The sequence below is a fragment of the Molossus molossus genome, unplaced genomic scaffold (assembly GCF_014108415.1).
Source record: "Molossus molossus isolate mMolMol1 unplaced genomic scaffold, mMolMol1.p scaffold_m16_p_4, whole genome shotgun sequence".
In the NCBI taxonomy this organism is placed as follows: Eukaryota; Metazoa; Chordata; class Mammalia; order Chiroptera; family Molossidae; genus Molossus; species Molossus molossus.
This window is the reverse complement of record NW_023425377.1, coordinates 88,195,510-88,214,050: the sequence shown is the minus strand read 5'-3', so window position 1 is coordinate 88,214,050 and position 18,541 is coordinate 88,195,510. Positions and strand designations below refer to the sequence as shown.

Genomic DNA, 18,541 nt, shown 5'->3' with positions numbered 1-18,541 from the left:
GACTGAGTTTGGGAGAATGCAGAGAGAGATGAAAATGTATGAAGGAGAAGAATTCTTGGGGGAAAATTTGGGTGAAAACTGCCTGGTACCTCCCCCACCTTTCCACCAGGCAGTTACAACTACCCTGGCCAGCCTGGGTCCTCCTCTCGGCCTTTGCGCATTGGGCTCTCGTCTGGAACACGGTCCACTCTCTCCTGCTTCCGCCACTCCGTTACCCTCAGTCTGACTCCCTTTCTTAGCGAATTTCAACGTATCCTACTGCTCTCAATATAGAGATCACCAGTTGTGAAAAGTTTTTCCTGTTCTTGCCCACTCCATCAGACAGACTCAGTCCTGTGGTTTTTCCATGAATTCTCATAACACTCAACATTGCCTCTCTCTGCCAGTCTGGAAGTGCCCATTTACCACTGTGCCCCCGTGAACTAAGGCAGACGCCCATGTACAACAGGCACTTAAAAAGCTTGTCAAGGAAATGAATGAACTAATGATAACTGAAAATAATTAAAATCAAAGGCACTGATCTGTGTTGTCATTTCTTTGTTTCTTCAAACTTGCCTTTGTAGGTGACTGCATTTCTGATTCACCCACCTTGAGGGTGCTGCCTCGTAGCTGTATTAAACATGCCATAAACTTCCACGTCTGTGTGCTTTTGCTTAATTATGTATCCAATAAATGTTGGCTGAGGACCTACCATGTGCCAGTTACTCTTCCAGACAGAAAACAAGACAAATAAGGTCCTTTTCCTTGGGGAGCTTGCATGCTAGTGGATGAGAGACCAAAACAACAACAGCAACAAACAAACCAAAACAACAGGGAAACCAAAGAAGATAATGACAGATGGTGGTAAGGGCTATAGAGGAAATAAGCAGGTGACATTCAAGAGGCCATAGGGACAGGGTAGGGAAGGCTCCTCTGAGGAGGTGATATCCAATCTGCGATCAGAAATCAGAGAGCTAGGAAATATTCCAGGAAAAGAAAATGGTGAGTCTGAAGGCGCTGCGTCAGGAAATGCTTTGCGTATTTGATAAGCAGAAAAGAGCAAATCAAATAAGGCGAAGTGGCAGGCAGGTGAGAGAGAGGCCTTGTACCCTAAGGGTGTTGGGAAGCCATGCCAGGGTTTCAACAGAAAGCTAACACGGTTTGATTTATGCTTTTGTTTTTTGTCACCCTGCTGTGAGGATTTGGCAGAAACAAGGGTGATGATTTAGGCAGTCAGTAGGGTACTTCCCGTGAGAAGTGGCAGCTTGGGCCAGGGTGCTGAGGACAGAGGTGGAGAGAAGCGTAAGAAGTTAAAGTCTGGAGGTCAGTCACTGATGGATTCGTATGTGAAGGATATGGGCCAGGATGGCGTCTAGCTCTGTTTTATCACTTGAGTGGTGGATGAGGTGGCGTCTGAGGTAGGAAGCTGGGAGCAGGATGAGTGAGAGGGGTTGGGATAGTAAGATCTCTGTTGGTGTTCTGGAGTTGGCCCCAGTGGAGGTGTCAAGTAGATCTTAAGCTGAGCAATACTAAAACCCAGAACAGAGCCCAAAGGCACATCTACGGGGGTGTGTTCTGAGCCATCAGCAAGTGGATTGCTTTGTGGGACTGAATGAGAAAACAGACAGAACAAAGAAGACAGGATCCTCAGGGACTCCGACATGTCAGGTTTGGGAATGGGGGCCAGCCAAGGGCTCCGTGCTGCTCTCTCTGCACCTCCAGTTTCAGTGCCTCTATCCTGTGCGCTCACTTCAGCCCTGTGCTCTTCCAGCAAATTGTGCTTAACTTCCAACCTGACCCTGGCAGTTCAGATTCCATTGTGCTTATCTTGTCATCTCTGAGAACACCTCATTAGTATAGTGCCTTCTGTGTCAAAGGAAGGAGTTCTCTTGGTGATTTGGACCAGTCTCATGGCTTTAAAACCATCTCCAGGCTGGTGACTCCAGTTTCTGTCTTAAACCTATATCTCTCTCCTGGTATATCCAGCGGCCTGCTTGACCTCTCCACTCTCACAGGTATTTCAAACTCAGTGTATCCAACATTGACCTCCCTGTCCTCCCTCCCCAGCCTATCTTTGCTGATTGCTCAGGCCAAAGCTTTGGAGTCTTTTTTTTTTTTTTAATCCTTTCCTTCTCTCTCACTTTACATCTAGCCCTAGAACCCGATCCTTTCTTACTCTGGTCTAAGCCACCACATCTCACTGAGACTAACTTTGCCTTCCTACGTCCTGTTCTAAACATAGCAGTCAGAGTGCTCTTTGTAAAGTGATCCTGTCACTCTCTGTTGGAAACCTGCAGTGACAACCCCTGACCCTCCGAGGGAAGGCAGAGTACTTTCTAGTGGTCTGCAGGGCATGCATGTCGGCCAGTTCCTCTCTGGCCTCACCTGCTACGACTCTCCTTACTGCGGGAGCTTCAGCTGCCCCTCTGCCTGGACTGCTTTCCCTCTGCACGTGTGACTAACTTGTGCATGTACCTCAAGTCTGCTCACCTGTCACCTCAGTGAGATCCACCCTGCTAGCCCCCAAACACTCCTAGCCACCCCCCCCCCAACTTGCTCTTTTTCTTTTCTGTTCCACGGCATCGATCACTGTCTAATGTGTCTATTATGATCTTGGCTTATATTCTGTCATTCCTTCCCTAGGATATAAGCTTGCTGGGGCAAGGATCTTCATCTGTTTTGTCCATGGGTGTACCAGAGCCAACAACACACCTAACACAGTACACACTTCATATTGGATAAGTAAATAAATGCGTAAGGGAATAAATAGATGAATTTTCTGTCCGCCCTTTACAATCTCACTCTGAATACATCTTCAGTTTAACCTCTGCCCATTCTGGCCCCAGCACCTTCCACTTCACTTCTCAGCCTTCCCTGCACAGTCCGGGCTAAAGCCCACCAGCTCCTCCAGAGTTCCTCCAGGTAGCCGGGAGAGGCTCCTTCCTCCGCATGTTCATCCCTCCGACCTGACTGACGCCTGCCCTCAGCCTTCCTGCAGACACGAGGGTCCTGAGGACCATGACTTGCTTCTCTTTGTGTCTTCTAAAGCTCTTACATGGTCACAGGTGCTCAGTCAGTATATATTGACTGAATGAATAAAACATTTTATCCAAATACTGTGGTAATTTATCATTGAGATATATAATATATACAAAATGTGTATTCCAAAGATGGAAACCTGTGTTGGCTTTTTATCTGCATTATCCATAGTCAGAGAAAAGTCACTGCCTGGTCCAGTTGCCATGTCTTTCGCCCCCAGCTCACAGGGGGCTACCAAGAGTGTCACATAGCCATTTGAGAGCGTTACCTTACAAAATTTAGTTCTGGTCTAGACATCTAGGGCCCATGTCTGTGACCACTGTGGTTGGTTAACTCTACTTGCTTTTCATGCAGATGAATTATCACGAATTTGAGATTGTATTAATAGTATCTTTTCATTTTTTTCTTCTGTGGTATTTTATCAAAATCTATAGGCTGATACCCTTTGTTAGAATGAGGCCATTCCAATGTTGATTTAAAGACTATACATTATTTCAGAGATGACTACTATGCTCTAAACTGCTCCAAGACCGACAGCACAGTAATAACCTGGCATTACACAAACCCAGACTTCCACTGTGAATGGCAGTATTTAAGGTGGAACTCTTTTACTCTGCTGTTAGTGCTTCAGAAAAACTAAAGGGTTGCCTGCTTTTTGGTTCTTTGTTCATTTTTTTTTTTTTTTTTTTTAGATCAGAGGCTTTGAAACTGCTTACTGCATTGATAGCATGGGAAAGACAAATGGAGGCTTTGTTGAACTAGGACCCTGCCACCGGATGGGAGGGAACCAGGTAAATGACCTCTTTTGGTATTTAAATTGGTCCTGCAGTGAGAGCTACCAAGTTTATTGATCATGTGTTTCCTTTGGTTTTCACTTTAGTAATTTTGTTTGTTTGGTAAAATAAAATATTCTGTAAAAAACTGACAATACTAAAACTTTTAGTTAAATGAGGGTATAATAGCAATACTGCTTTTCACATAAGCAATCAGAATGAATGTATAATTTATGTCTAATATATGATTAGAATATTCGGATGTGCGTCAAAGCTATGTAAGCCTAGCTCCCTAACAATGTTATTTGCAAATATTTACAATTCCACACTTCCTCCCAATAAACTGGAATGTTACTGCCAGTAATGTATATTTCACTAATATATTTTCATACTCCTCATGTATATTTCTTGCCTCAGATTGTAAAACATCAGGTCTGTTTTCACTTTTATTTTCTCACATTGCTGGTAAATGATAAAACTATGTGTTAATGACCCATTCTGTATCTAAGTGGCTAAAGAACATAATCCTTCAAGTGTTAATAGAGGTTTTTGCTAACATAAGAATGAATATAATTCCTGTCTTTGGATTTATAGTTCTGAACATACAAAATATTTGTAGAAAAATAAGATAATCATTGGGTTCATTTGTTTTTGTATATCAGCAGAGAGTGCCCGTTATTTTTTTATTTCTTTTTTTAAATAGCTTTTCCGAATCAACGAAGCTAATCAACTCATGCAATATGACCAATGTTTGACAACCGGGCCTGATGGAGCAAAAATTATGATTACACATTGTAATCTAAATGAATTTAAGGAATGGCAGTACTTCAAGGTATTCAACTTTTGAAATAATAATTATGCTATTTCAATTCAATAATACCTACCATGTGGAATTTAGATGTATACATCTTATAACCTGCATTCAAATTTCCTTCTCATTTAGCCATTTGTTTTCCTGAGCACTGTTGACTCCATTGTTCCATAATGAATCATTACTTTTATTCTCTGGTGCAATATTATCATGTAATGAGGTCATAAGATGTCCACGAAGACCCACTAATTTCAATAACCTGGGAAAATCAGTGTTCCGTGGGAATACATACAACATAAAAAAGTGTTTATATTTCATGATGTCCAGCAGATGGCGTCAGAGACAGACAAATAACACTTGGAAATCGAGGCCTTCACAACTTCATCATTGTTGTTTGCTAAATACAATAGATAAATGTTGACTGTTTCATGTTTTAAAGGTCATATTTAGTTATTTAGCTGGCTCTATGGAGGAGAACAGTTTTTCAATTTTAGCTGTGAAAATTTAGAGGTCTGTGCCAAGTTGAGGATTCCAACATATTGATGGATTTATGTATAATTTTCAAAGTATGAACTTGGCTAAAATAAATTTATTGTAAGATATAAAAAGCTGCCCCAAACTGAAAGAACCTGACAACCCTCAACTTTATTTACTCATCTCATATTTGTTATCATACCCTATTATGCAAGCGCTTGTTTGCTGTGTATGTTATTATGACCCAGCTTAATATTCTCAGTCATCATCATTCATAGATAATTACTATGAAGTGGTGAGTATGTGTCAGTTGCTGATTTTTTGTTTTTAATAACAAGTTAGGAAGGAGAAAATCAGCATAAATCCTGAAGAACAGAGTATTTATTTCCACAAAGAAATGAATAGCAATAAGTGACAGCAGTCAGTGAGAACAGTATTAGTAAATAGTAAAAAGAAGGCTAAGAGACCAGAAATTACCGTTGAGAAGTTATAGATAAAAAATGGAATGTACATATTTTAATCAGACATTACTAAATATACAAGGGTAGGCAGAAGTAGACTTACAGTTGTGAGTACCTGAAACAGAGTTTATTTTTGTATTATTATTTATTTATTACTGTATTATCTGTATTATTGTTTGTGTTTTGTTTTGTATCCTTACTTATGACTTATCTTTTAGGTAATGATGGTTGGTGATTTAACCAATGACCAACAAAAGTAGATATTTAAACCTACTTTTGCCCACCCTTGTATACTGGGGCCAGATGATTAATGACTTCAAAAAACAGCTAAAGTACATTATACTACAATAGTAGAGAAGAGAGAAGAAAAAAAAATGCAGGAATTAAAATAAGCACATGCCATAGGACAGCAGAAGAGAGATTAGTAAGAGGAATTATTTCTGATGAGTTTATAGAGGAAGTATCATTGTACCAGTATCATTGAGGTATAGAAAGACTTTTCATGGAGGATAAACAAGAGAAATGAGTAAGCAAAGGCATGGCATGAAAGTGTGTAGAAAATAATTCTGGGAATCACATTTAGTTTGATATCCCTAAATTGTCCTTCAGATGAAAGAAATTGAACTTCATTTTGTAAGTTTTGGAGAGCAGTGACATTGAGGACTGCAGTGATAGGAAACAATGGATACTTTTCAGAAAATAATTCTGGAAACATTGTGAACTGATAAGCTTCATCAGGAGTTCTCAAACTCTCCAATCTCTGGGTTCCATTTACACTCTTAAAAATGATTAAAAATGTCCTCAGACAGATTTTGTTTATTTAGATTATAGCTAATAATATATTCTAAATTGGGAATTAAATCTGAGAAATTTTACAAGTATTTATGTATTAATTTATAATTTATGTAAAACTAATAGTAGCCCTAATGCATGTTAATATAAATAATACTTTTAATGAATAATAACTATTTTCCAATAAAAAAGTGAGAAGAATGGCATTGTTTTATAGTTTTGCAAATCCCTTTAATGTCTGGTTTAATAGAAGGCAGTTGAAGTCTCATGCTGCTTCTGCATTCAATTTGAAATATGTTGTTTTCATTGAAGTATATGAGGAAAATCCAGCCTCACATAAACATGCAATTAGAAAAGAGAGAAATAATTTAATAGCCTTTTCACCCGAGGACAGTTTTTTCCATTTTTTGTTCAGACAGAGTGGGAGGGAAAGAGAGGAAGAAAGAGAGAGAGAGAGAAACATCAACGTGAAAGGGACACATCAAGTGGCTGCCACCCGCACGACCAACAAGGGCCAGGGACAAACTGCAACCGAGGTACGTACCCTTAGCGAGAACAGAACCTGGGTCTCTCTAGAGGACTGCAGGCTGACGTTCTAACCGCTGAGCCAAACCGGCCAGGGCTTAATAGCCTTTTCAGATAATTGTGGCGATTCTTCAATGCTGCCCAAGTCGATAAGTGGTAGTTTCCTAAATATTTGCAGCCTGGCCAGTGTGGCTCAGTGGGTTGAACATCGTCCCATGGATTGAGAGGTCCCAGTTCAATTCTGGTCAGGGCACATGCCTGGGTTGCAGGCTCGATCCCCAGTGTGGGGCGTGCAGGAAGCAGCTGATTGATGCTTCGCTCTCACATCGGATGTTTCTCTCTCTCTCTCTCCCTTCCTCTCTAAAAAATCAATGAAAACACATTTTTAAAACAAAAGTTATTTGCAGTATAGAATCTGAAATCATATAAGTGAACATTCTGTCCTGTTACATTAAAGTCCATTGGTCTTTCTTACACTTTGAATGGATTTTTTACCCACGTCAGCTTTTGTAACATCATGCATTGCTCATTTAGAAAATACTGGTTCGCTTAGTTATGATCTTCCAAATGTTGACACATTTCATTATTCAATGTCAAAAAATATAAGTATTAGGAAGCTATCAAGTTCATGGTGGTGAATACAAGTTTTTAAAAATTCTTAATTTGTGCTTGAAAACTCGAATTGGATCAGTGGCAACAAATACTGTCAGATTGGGGGGACAGTTTTATGTGTTTTGTTTTGGTTTGTTTTTTTCTTAAAGGGACGGGCTCACTTCCTTTTCAAGAAGATGTCTACAAAGTCCCAAGTTTGAATAATCATAGTTTTTCTGTGAGTTGACCTTTCAAGTCAAAATGACTTGCCATGAAAAAAGCAGCCAGTTCAACTCTCAAGTCAAACTATTGTACATGTGTTTTCCCTCAAGCTACCCATGGTACTTTATGCCTGTTTCCCATTTCATCACAGAATGTTTTTAAAAGTATACTCGAGGGTCAAGATTTAATTTTTTAAAATAATTTTAGGGATTTGTAGAGGGAGAGGGAGAGAGAGAGAAATATCAACCAGGAATCAGGAATCAAACTGGCAACCTTTGGGTGCACTGGATGACACCCAGCCAACAGAGCCACACCAGCCAGGACTAAAGGGTTAAGATTTAATAAAACTAATAAGTTTTACTGCTTCATCAGGCACCTTCTTAAGTGAAACCGGCATTTTATTTTTTAACTGAGTGTGGTCATGAAGAATGTGACTATGAGCAGTTTTGTGTCACTGCTTAATTTACGCTGAGGGGCCAGCACTTTTATGCATGGTCGCTTTTGTGTCATCATAATAAATGTCAATACAGGGAAAAAGGCAAATGGAGTCTTTGTGTTATTATAAAAATAGTTTTGACTTTACAGACAAAATCTTTATAGTCTGAGGACCACCCTCTGAGAAGCCCTGAACTATGTGAAGAAACCGACAACAGATGATGAGGGCTAAACTAGGCTTGTGCATTGGGGATGGGAAAGGGTGTATACCAGAGACCTTTCGAATGTACCTCAGTGACTGCTCTACTGGAGGGAGGGAGGGAGAGAAGGGAGGGGAAAAGAACGGAACAGAATAGAGAGACCAGAAATATATTCACAACTATTTGGTTAATCTATGACAAAGGAGACAAGAATATAAAGTGGGGTAAGGACATCTCTTCAATGAACAGTGTTGGGAAAACTGGACAGGTACCTGCAAAAAATTAAACTAGATCACTTTCTTACACCATATATAAGAATAAACTCAAAATAGATTATAAGACCCAAAACCATAAAACTCCTAGAAGAAAACATAGGCACTAAACTCTCTGGGATGCTACTAGCAATATTTATTTGGATATGTCTCCTCCGGCAAGAGAAACAAAAGAAAAAATAAACAAATGGGCCACACCAAACTAAAGTTTTTTCACAACAAAGGAAACCATCAACAGAACAAAAAGATAACCTACTGATTTGAATTAACTTCCTTTGAAAGCCAAATAACAACCTCCTCTAATGTCAGTGACATCAAAAAGTGCTAATTTAAAACTTCTTTTTCCTCTGTTTTCTAGAACCTGCACAGATTTACTCACATACCTTCTGGAAAGTGCTTAGACCGCTCCGATGTCCTACATCAAGTGTTCCTCTCCCATTGTGACTCCAGTAAAATGACTCAGAAGTGGGAAATTAATAACATCCACAGTGTTTAGAAAGAATAAAAAAAACCCAATAACCTACCTACTGACAAGTAAATTTCCCCAGGACTGAAAACCGCCTGAAACCTGCTGCAACTATTATTAATTCTGTACAGCTCCAAACCCAGAACCTCCTGATCAGTTCGAAGGACATTGATAAACTGTGATTTTACAATAACATTATCATCTGCAGTTACTGTTTACAAAACTGCTTTTACCTTAAACTTTGTAGATGTTTACATCTTTTGTTTTGTTTTAAGATGATGTTGGTAATTTGTGCATTTAGCTCTATTTAGAACAGAGTTAAAGCATTGTTGTCTTCTTTGGGATTACACTCAGGGGTCTGAAAGGCAGTTTGATATTTTTTTTTTTTTAACACACTTGAAAAAAGGTTGGAGTAACCAGACTTTCATATATAACTTGGTGATTATCAACCTGTTGTGTCTTTATTTAATTTTACATCTTTTTGAAGCACTGCCACAGGTTATTAGCCAAGGTGGCCTTCCTTCACAGTCATGCTGCTTTTTTGAAAGGTGAATTTCAACACATTTAGTGCCTCTTTCATTTCTCAGTATATACTTCAAGAGCTTTCGGTGAAATGTATAGGATGGTAATGATGGAATTGTCACCGGTATGATGAATACTTTTACTACTCAGAAATGAATATATGTGCTAACCATTTGCTCTGAAATCAAATGTTGTATGGTTTGAAAAAAAAAAACCACAATATGAACATCCCAAGGCCCTTCCACAGGGATTGAAGACTGTATGGCATGTAATCCCCTTACTTGCTGGCATTCTCACTGCCCTCTAAATAATACCAATTCCGAAGAGAGCACAAGGGCCTACCAACTAGAGAAAAACTGTCCAGTGACTTTTAGAATTTACTTTCCCCCAATACCTGTCATTATAGAAAACTATAAATATTCTCAGTTTGAAACCTTGAAATGGGAGTAATAAAAACAAAACACCTCTGTAAACAAACACATCAAAGGTTCATTATGACTGAGGGAAGAATTTCTGAGCCCTTGTTAGGTTAAGCCTTACAAAGCTCCTGTGCATTATAACCTAAGCTGTGCAACCTTTCAAGTCAAGAGTGAGTGGATGTTTCATTTGTATCTTCATCCGAATGAAATTCCCTGCACATTTTTTAAATTATAAAAAAAAAAAAAAAAGGATATTTAAAAACACAGTTTATTTACAAATATGAACTCCTTTCTGTTCAATTAGGTGTTAGTTCTCTAGTGTTTGTTTTCTTTTTCCTTTTCTTTTTTAGGAAGTATATTTCTATTCATATTTTTCCAGTGAAAAGAAGACTTGTTTGGATTTAAACATTTATTAAGACAGTATAGGAAAACCAAATATTGCAAATGGTCAATAAGATTTTCATTTCTAAATAATAGTCTTTTACTACTCAAAATATTAAAATGCTACATTAAGTTGGGGGGTAAATAACATGAGATGGGGAATGGTAAGTAAATTAAGCATTTTTGATCCTGTAATCATGATGTCATTACAATGAAAGGAATTCACAAACTACTGCCAGAAGGAAATATTTTTAATTAAAGCTTAAAAAACAAAAAACAAAAAAAACCCTACATTTGTTTAAAAGCCTACAAATCTGTTTCTTCCAAATTTAGTCCTTAAATTTGGAGAGTCAAACATCCTAAACAGAGTTTTATTTATAATTTTGAATTGTCTATTTGTATTTTGCTACTGATCTATGATCAACCATTTTAACTTCCATTCATCTCTAGAGATGTTTAAAAAGGAATACATTTATATGATTATATAATTGCAAAATAAATCAACTATAAAAAAAGGTAAGAGAATTGGTACTTTAATTATTTGTGTGTTTGCAAATAGGCTCCATTTTTCTTGTTAAATAGATTATAACCTTGTTAACTATGCATAGGCCTAAGAAAGGTGGCACATAAACTGTGCATGTAAATTTTAAATGGGTATTTTGTGCAATTCCTTAAGATACTCTATGAAAATGATTCTCTATGTTGAAATCAGAAACCTTACCAAACACAAAGAAAACATCAGAAGCTGCTGCCATAATGACAATTTTCTACTGTAGGTTGCTTTGGAAATAATTCCCATATCCTTGCTTTGTAAGTTGATAATATCACTATGCATTTCTACACATTTTATAAATTTGATTTGTGCAGATTTTGATACACTGTATGTTTCTGTAGAAATTGTATAAATATTCAAAATTTTATTAGGGATAAATTTGAGAAGTTTATGTATATCTTAATTCTGGGTTGCTTGTTTTTTAGGTGAGAAAAAAATAAAATACTGTATTTTAATTCATGGGTGTTTTTCATTACTTGTAATCATTACTAAATCTAAACACTTCACATTTGAAATAATAACTGGATTTTATTGTTTATAAGATAAACATAATAACTAAAATATAAACCATAGCTATATGTTGAATATGTGCTTGAGTGTTGGTTAGAATCCTTAGTGTGTGCTTAGAATACTCAGAACATACCTATCTATAGGAAGGAAACAAAGGTTTATTATTACCTCTGATTGCCTATGTATAGCAATATTTTTTAAGTCACTTATCTAATTATAAAAACAACCTCAGTAACATATCTTTCTTGACAGTATAATACAATATAATTGCCTACTGAAAGCAAATATTTATTTTACATCAGAATTCTCTGCAACTGACCAAGTGAGTAGAAAGAAGGGAAGCCTACCAAAGTGAAGTTAGAAATAGGCCATAGGACCTTGTGTCACAACATGGCATCACAAGAAGATATGACTACTAACGTCCAAGTAAGTGACCATGTTGATTTGGGAAACTTACTCTAAACTGACTTGGTTATTGTTGTGTCTTCCAATTCTCAGCTGCTATGCCTAAGAAATATGAAAAAGTGGCATAGCTCCAGACTGGAGTAAACGGGGGCTCACGTATTTCTTAAGATCATATCTCATGGGGATCTTGAAATAAATTTCATTTTTAGACAGAATGTAATTGGAAAATAAATCTGCTTATAATTCAGTGGAAAAGATGATGAGTATCTGACCTGGGCCAGATACCTAGTAGGCCAATAGTTTGGGTATGTGAAAATTAATCCATGTGAAACACTTTTAGAAAGTATTGAGCATTATGAAAATGCATATTATTCATTAGAATCTGTTGCAAGAAAATGGACAAAAGTCAGAAAGATTTGGGTTAACAGCATCCCTGGAATTAGAGAGTAAAGGAGGGACTGTCTCTAAATTCAATAATTACTTTGCAATTCTCATTTTTTAAATTTTGAAGTACCATAATTGAGATTGTTGGATGTCTGTTTTCTAAGTGAATAAGGCCTGGCACCCGCGTCTGAGCAGAGGTGGGTTGAAGGGTTCTGCAATTTTTATAATAGAATGATGCATAGTGGGATTTGTCTGTATTGGAATCCCTGTTCCACTACAAATTACTTGTGTGAACTTGGATAAGTTATTTAACTCTACGCCTCAGTTTTCCCTTTTGTAAAGTGGGGGAAATAGTGCTTATTTTACAGTATTGAATAAGTTAACGTACATAAAATACACCGAAATTTTTATAGCACTGTCATTTACACTAACAAAAGCCCCAGGAACAACATAAATATCCATCAACAGGACAATGTATAAATTATGGTATAATCATACAATGGAATGTTATACATCAATGAACATGAACTATAGTTATGAACAAGTCAGTAGGATACTGTTGAGGGACAAAGGCAATTCCCAAAAATCTGTATTCAGCAAACATGTCCTGTAAAATTAAGAGCACCTAAAATAGAGAGGTTAAATAACTTGTCCAAGTTCACAAATCTAGTATTGGAGTCAAGGTCATAAAAAACTCCAATACTCCAGAACCCTATGGGATGAATTTTTTCTCTGTTTTCCATGTTAACTGCAGTTTTCCTCTTCACCATGAATGTCAAGAATCTCAGAACAGAATCTAATATTCTTACCATAAAATATTAACCCATACATACTGGTATAAATTAATATTTACTGAATATTTACTATTTCTGGCCATCAGGATAAGTGTTTTAAATGTACTTATTTAATTTTTTTTTTTAATTCTCATTTTACAGATGAGGAAACTGAAAGGTTATATGATTTATTGGATGTTATTAAACCAAAAAGAAACAGAGCCCAACTCTGACCCGATTCCCAGGTTTATAAGCTTTATCACCTTACTCTTAATTTCTTTCATAACCTTGTTTTTCCTTTTGTATGTTTGTATTTTAATTTGTTATTTGTATAAGCCATCTCATCTTTATTGGAAAAATGTGGAGAATCAAAGAATAGTACATAAATGTGAATGAATTCATATTTTACTGTCTCTTACTGGCTGCCCTAGGACATTGTCCTAGTTGACCACCATGTTCTCCTGAAGAAAGGAGACTGGTCCAATTGCTATAAAGCTCATTTCAAGTTCTGAAATCTGGTAATATATATTGTTTAACAGTTTTTCTTGCCCTGCAGGTGTGGCTCACTTGATTGAGCATAGACCTGTGCACCACCGGTTCGATTCCAGGTCAGGGCACATGCCCCAGTAGGGGGTGTGCAGGAGGCAACCAATCAATGTTTCTCTCTTATTGATGTTTCTCCCTTCCTCTCTATCTAAAAATCAATAATAATAATAATAATAAACACATTTTTTTTTTATCCTCACCCAAGGACATTTTTTCCATTTTTTGTTCAGATAGAGTGGGAGGAAGAGAGAAAAAGAAACACCAACGTGAAAGGAACACATCGAGTGGCTGCCACCCGCACAACCAACCAGGGCCTGGGACAAACTGCAACCGAGGTACGCGCCCTTAGCGGGAACCAAACCCGGGTCTCTGGACCGCAGGCCCACGCTCTAACCGCTGAGCCAAACCAGCCAGGGCAAAACACATTTTTTTAAAGTTAATTTTCTTTCCTTTTAATATGGCAACCTAATTGTGTTCCTGAGCCACTATTCTATAGATGTAACTCCCAGGATGAGAGTCACTGAGAGAGAAGTCTGCACTGTACCGAAGAAAAAAGGCCCAGGAGCACAATGAAATTTCATTACAACCTCAGAAGCAATGTCTATATTTGTTTACTACAAGATAGGAAGATAGATGAGTTTCCAATCAGGACAAGAAGGGTTTCTTAGACAACTATATAAACAATGTTAAGCTGGTTGGTATACATAAACTTTCTCAATGACCTTATCTCAAGTAAATAGTAATCTTATACTCACCTTTACTATTTAATTTATAGAAGTGGCAATGTGGTGACACTTGGGCAGGATCTTACCTGCAGACATGTTTTCTTTGACTGGACATTTGAATTCATTGCTAATATTTACAATTCAGATTTCATATTATTTTTAAAATCTAGATTTCTAGTTCCACTTAAAAATTTGGGAGATTTAGGAATCCTAAACCCATTTCCATCCAAATAGGACTGAGCTAAATAGTGGTTGTCCCCTTTATCCTGGGCATTTATGTTTACAAATGTTTATAAAACACTTATTATGTTTCTGGCACTAGGTATAGAGTAATACTGTAGTCAGTCCCCCCCTTATCCGTGGGGGATACATTCCAAGACCCCAGTGGATGCCTTAAACTACAGATAGTTCTGAACCCTATATATAGGTTTTTTTCCTATACATATATACCTATGATAGTTTAATTTGTATTAGGCACAGTAAGAGATTAACAATAGAACAGTTATAACGATATACAGTGATACCTCGGTTCTCGAACGCCTCGGATTTCGACCAAATCGGTATTCGACCAGGAGATTCGAGAAACTTTTGTCTTGGAATCCGAACAAATATTTGGAACTCGAACTTCCGAGATGAGCTGAGTTGAGCCGAGTTGAGCCGAATGGTGTTCATTCGGCCCAGCGCGCCTTGCTTGCGTCATCAGTGTGAGTGCAGAGAGAGAGTCACGCTTTGTGGAGAGAGTCACGCTTTGTGGAGAGTCACGCTTTACACTGAATTTAACCCTTAGACATACTGTACACTTTTATTTCTTGTTGAGACTTATGTTTTTCTACATATTATATACAAATTAGGCCAGTAAATAGGCATTTTCTGGGGCTTGGAACGAATTAATCCAGTTTCCATTATTTCCTATTGGGTTTCATTGCTTCGGTTCTCGAACAATTTGGTTCTCGACCGTCCTCCTGGAACGAATTATGTTTGAGAACCGAGGTATCACTGTACTGTTATGTGAACGTGACCACTACTGAGTAACCAGCAGGTTGCATATACTGAGTGGATATGCTGGACAAAGGGGTGATTCACATCCAGGTGGAATGGGCGTTGGGGGTGGAGGGAAGAAATTTCATTATGCTACTCAGAATGGAGTGTATTTTAAAACTTATGAATAATTTATTTCTGGAATTTTCCATTTATGTTTTTGACCAAAGGTAACAAATTGTGGAAAGTGAAACCAGAAAAAATGGGACCACAGTATACAAAAATAAAAAATTGTCCTCATAGAGCTTACTTTCTTGTTCCTCACTTCACTTTATCCAGTCAGGAAAAGGAATCCAGGAGAATCTCGTAAGAACTAGTCCACAAATGGCTGATTTCTAGAGATGTTTTATTTTAAAAGGACTGGATGTTATGCAGTAGCAACACAGCTCCTTTAGCTTTCTTCTTGCTATTCTCAAGAAATAAAATCATGCTGCTTTGTAAAAACATTTCAGTGATATATTCAGTAATAGAAAGTCAGGTTTAAGATAATGCTCTATTTATACTATCCTAAGACAAGCTTATGACTTACTAAAGAGTAAATGATATTGTTAAAAGCAAAATACTTGCCCTGGCTCAGCGGTTAGAGCGTCAGCCCGCAGTCCGGAGAGACCTGGGTTCCGTTCCCGCTAGGGCACGTACCTCGGTTGCAGTTTGTCCCTGGCCCCGGCTGGGGTTGTGTGGGTAGCGGCCAGTTGATGTGTCTCTCTCACATCGATGTTTCTCTCTCTCTCTCTTCCTCCCTCTCTTCCTCTCACTCTATGAATGCAAAAAAGTGTCCTCAGATTAGGATTAAAAAAACAAAAACACAAAACAAACAAAAAAAGCAAAATATTTACAAAAATGCATGTCATCCATTAAGCAAGTTTGCAAGTGACTGCTTTGATGTGTAAGGGCCCTTAGGATCTTCTAACCCAGCACCTTGGTTTTATAGATTAAAAGACCAAAAGTAGTAGATACCATATAGAAATAAATTTGAGCCCCTACCTCCATCCTTACACCAAAGTTAATTCCAGAAGGATCAAATATATAATTAAATAATTTTTAAAAGTAAGAAAACAAAGACAATTTTTACATTTGAGTGGAAAAAGGCCTCCCAAGACCACTAGAGAAATTTGTCTACATAAAAATAAATTTTTGCATGACAAAAGCATCATAAAGTCAAAACACAAATGACAAAGAAAAATATTTACAATGCATGTCACAAAGGGTCATTTTCCTTAATTCCCACTAATTACTAATAAAAAGACCAATGAATCAGGAAACAAAAATAAGCTAAACTCCTAATAGGAAGAACCATCTTTAATGTGTCAGAATAAAAATTAAGTTTGAGAACTATTATGCTGCTGAGATGAGGAAATAGGTACTCTAAAACATTCGTTGCTGTGGACTACATACATTAGTATCGAGAGAAATTTTGGCAGGCTTCAGTAGGTTAAGAAGAGCAGTTTCTAGGATATATCAATACAGATTTTAGCTGTCATTATTAGCAAATTAAAAATGTACAAGCTTTTAAATGTTTTTATAGGATTTCTTGAAATCACATATAAGGATATTCCCAGCAACATTATCCTTAAAGCAAAAAAAAAAAAAAATACAAACAACCTAACTTTAGGGACCTGGTTAAATTATAATCTATTCAATATAATACTACACAGATAGCTATTTAAATGAATGTGACAGCTTTTTAAATCAGTAGGGTTCCATACAGATAGCTATTTAAATGAAATGTGTAAGAACAATCTCTATAATGAGAGTAAGCGACTGAATAATATATTTAGTAAGCTTCAATTTATGGAATATTAATATAGTTATGTTGAAGGATGTATTATTGCATTATTGGGGTTGCCTCATGGGAGAACCAGGTAGCTGGGAATAAAGAATATAAACTTTTACATTTTGTACCATTAAGAAATTATCTATTTTATAAAAGGGAAAGGGGGGGTTTTCATAAATATACCCCCAACAACAGGTTTTTTATCATTATTTCAGAGATTTCCAACATAACTACTCCTTTAAGTCACCTAGTTTTAGAAACTTAATGGTCTAATCTTCAGAGGGACTTGAAATTTTGATCCATACTTATAAAATATCAAATATGACTCATCTCAAATCCTGAGCTTATTTTGGAGCAACTTTTGATTAAAATAATGAGTCATTCTTAGTTTGGAAACTTATATTTTATATAAAGAAAATGAAAGCAGTCACAAAAACTCCCAAAAAGGTACCAAGGAACCTGATATGTCTCCCTCATTGACCTAATTTATAGACTTAATCCTTAAGAAAGCATACTTTTATTCTATTTCAATTTTAGAAACTCCTATTTAACATTCCTTCTATGTACTAGGTGTAGTTTTAAATACTTTATAACATTCTCATTTAGTCATTAAAACACTGTGAAGTAGGTTATTAACCCCAAATTACAAATGGGGGAAGCAAATTCTGAAGTAAAGTTCATGCACTTTAGCATTTGGTAGAACTGGGGAACTGGGCTCCAGATCCAGACCAAGCTATGTCTCCAAAATGTTACTGCCAATTTTTTTAGCATTAAGTCACCTAACACCAGAATATATATTTTATTTAAAAATATAGAATTAGCCCTGGCCAGTTTGGCTCAGTGGTTAGAGTGTTGACTCATGGACCAGAGTCCTGGGTTCAGTTCCCACTAAGGGCATGTCAGTCAGTTGCAGTTTGTCTCTGGCCCCAGTTGGGGTTGTGTGGATGGCAGCCACTCGATGTGTCTCACATTGATGTTTCCCTCTCTTTCTTCCTCTTTCCCTCCCACTCTATCTGAAGATAAATGCAAAAAAAAAAAAAAAGTCCTCGGGTGAGGATAAAAAAAAATATATATATATAAACATAGATATGATATATATATATATATAGATATGTTTTCATTTTATGACCAGCAAAAAAAATATTTAAATCTATAACCATTAGCATTATGATTAATAGCAGACAATTATAGAGGTTTGGAGATTTTATTTGAATCCATTTGCTCTGGTCATTCTAATTAATACCTCACTTCCAATTAAAAGTGGTATATATTTCATTTATGAAATCATCTTTACCAAATATTTACTCCAAATAGGGCATAAGATAGACAATAAAGGAGCCCATGGTTGGTTAAGAATTTGGGCTATTTTAAAACTTCATAGGTAACCAAGATTGTCAGTTTAGCTATAAATCAGTAATTAGGTTTCTTCTGTAATTAACTAACAGATGGTCAACTTTCACAAATAGCCTCT

At 36.9% G+C, this 18,541-nt stretch overlaps 1 protein-coding gene across 4 annotated transcripts in view; it reads left to right on the top strand.

Moving 5' to 3' along the window:
* GALNT7 (polypeptide N-acetylgalactosaminyltransferase 7) overlaps positions 1 to 9,226 on the top strand; it is a 133,327-nt gene extending 124,101 nt beyond the window's left edge. The window contains exons 11-13 of one of the 4 annotated variants that reach the window (XM_036282101.1): positions 3,711 to 3,809; positions 4,495 to 4,623; positions 8,933 to 9,226. In XM_036282101.1, coding sequence (XP_036137994.1) covers positions 3,711 to 3,809; positions 4,495 to 4,623; positions 8,933 to 9,070 — 366 coding nt within the window. In that variant the 3' untranslated portion in view covers positions 9,071 to 9,226. The remainder of the gene's footprint in view (positions 1 to 3,710; positions 3,810 to 4,494; positions 4,624 to 8,932) is intronic. The other 3 variants (XM_036282099.1, XM_036282100.1, XM_036282098.1) reach the window with 3 other exon arrangements.
* Positions 9,227 to 18,541: the final 9,315 nt, after the last annotated feature.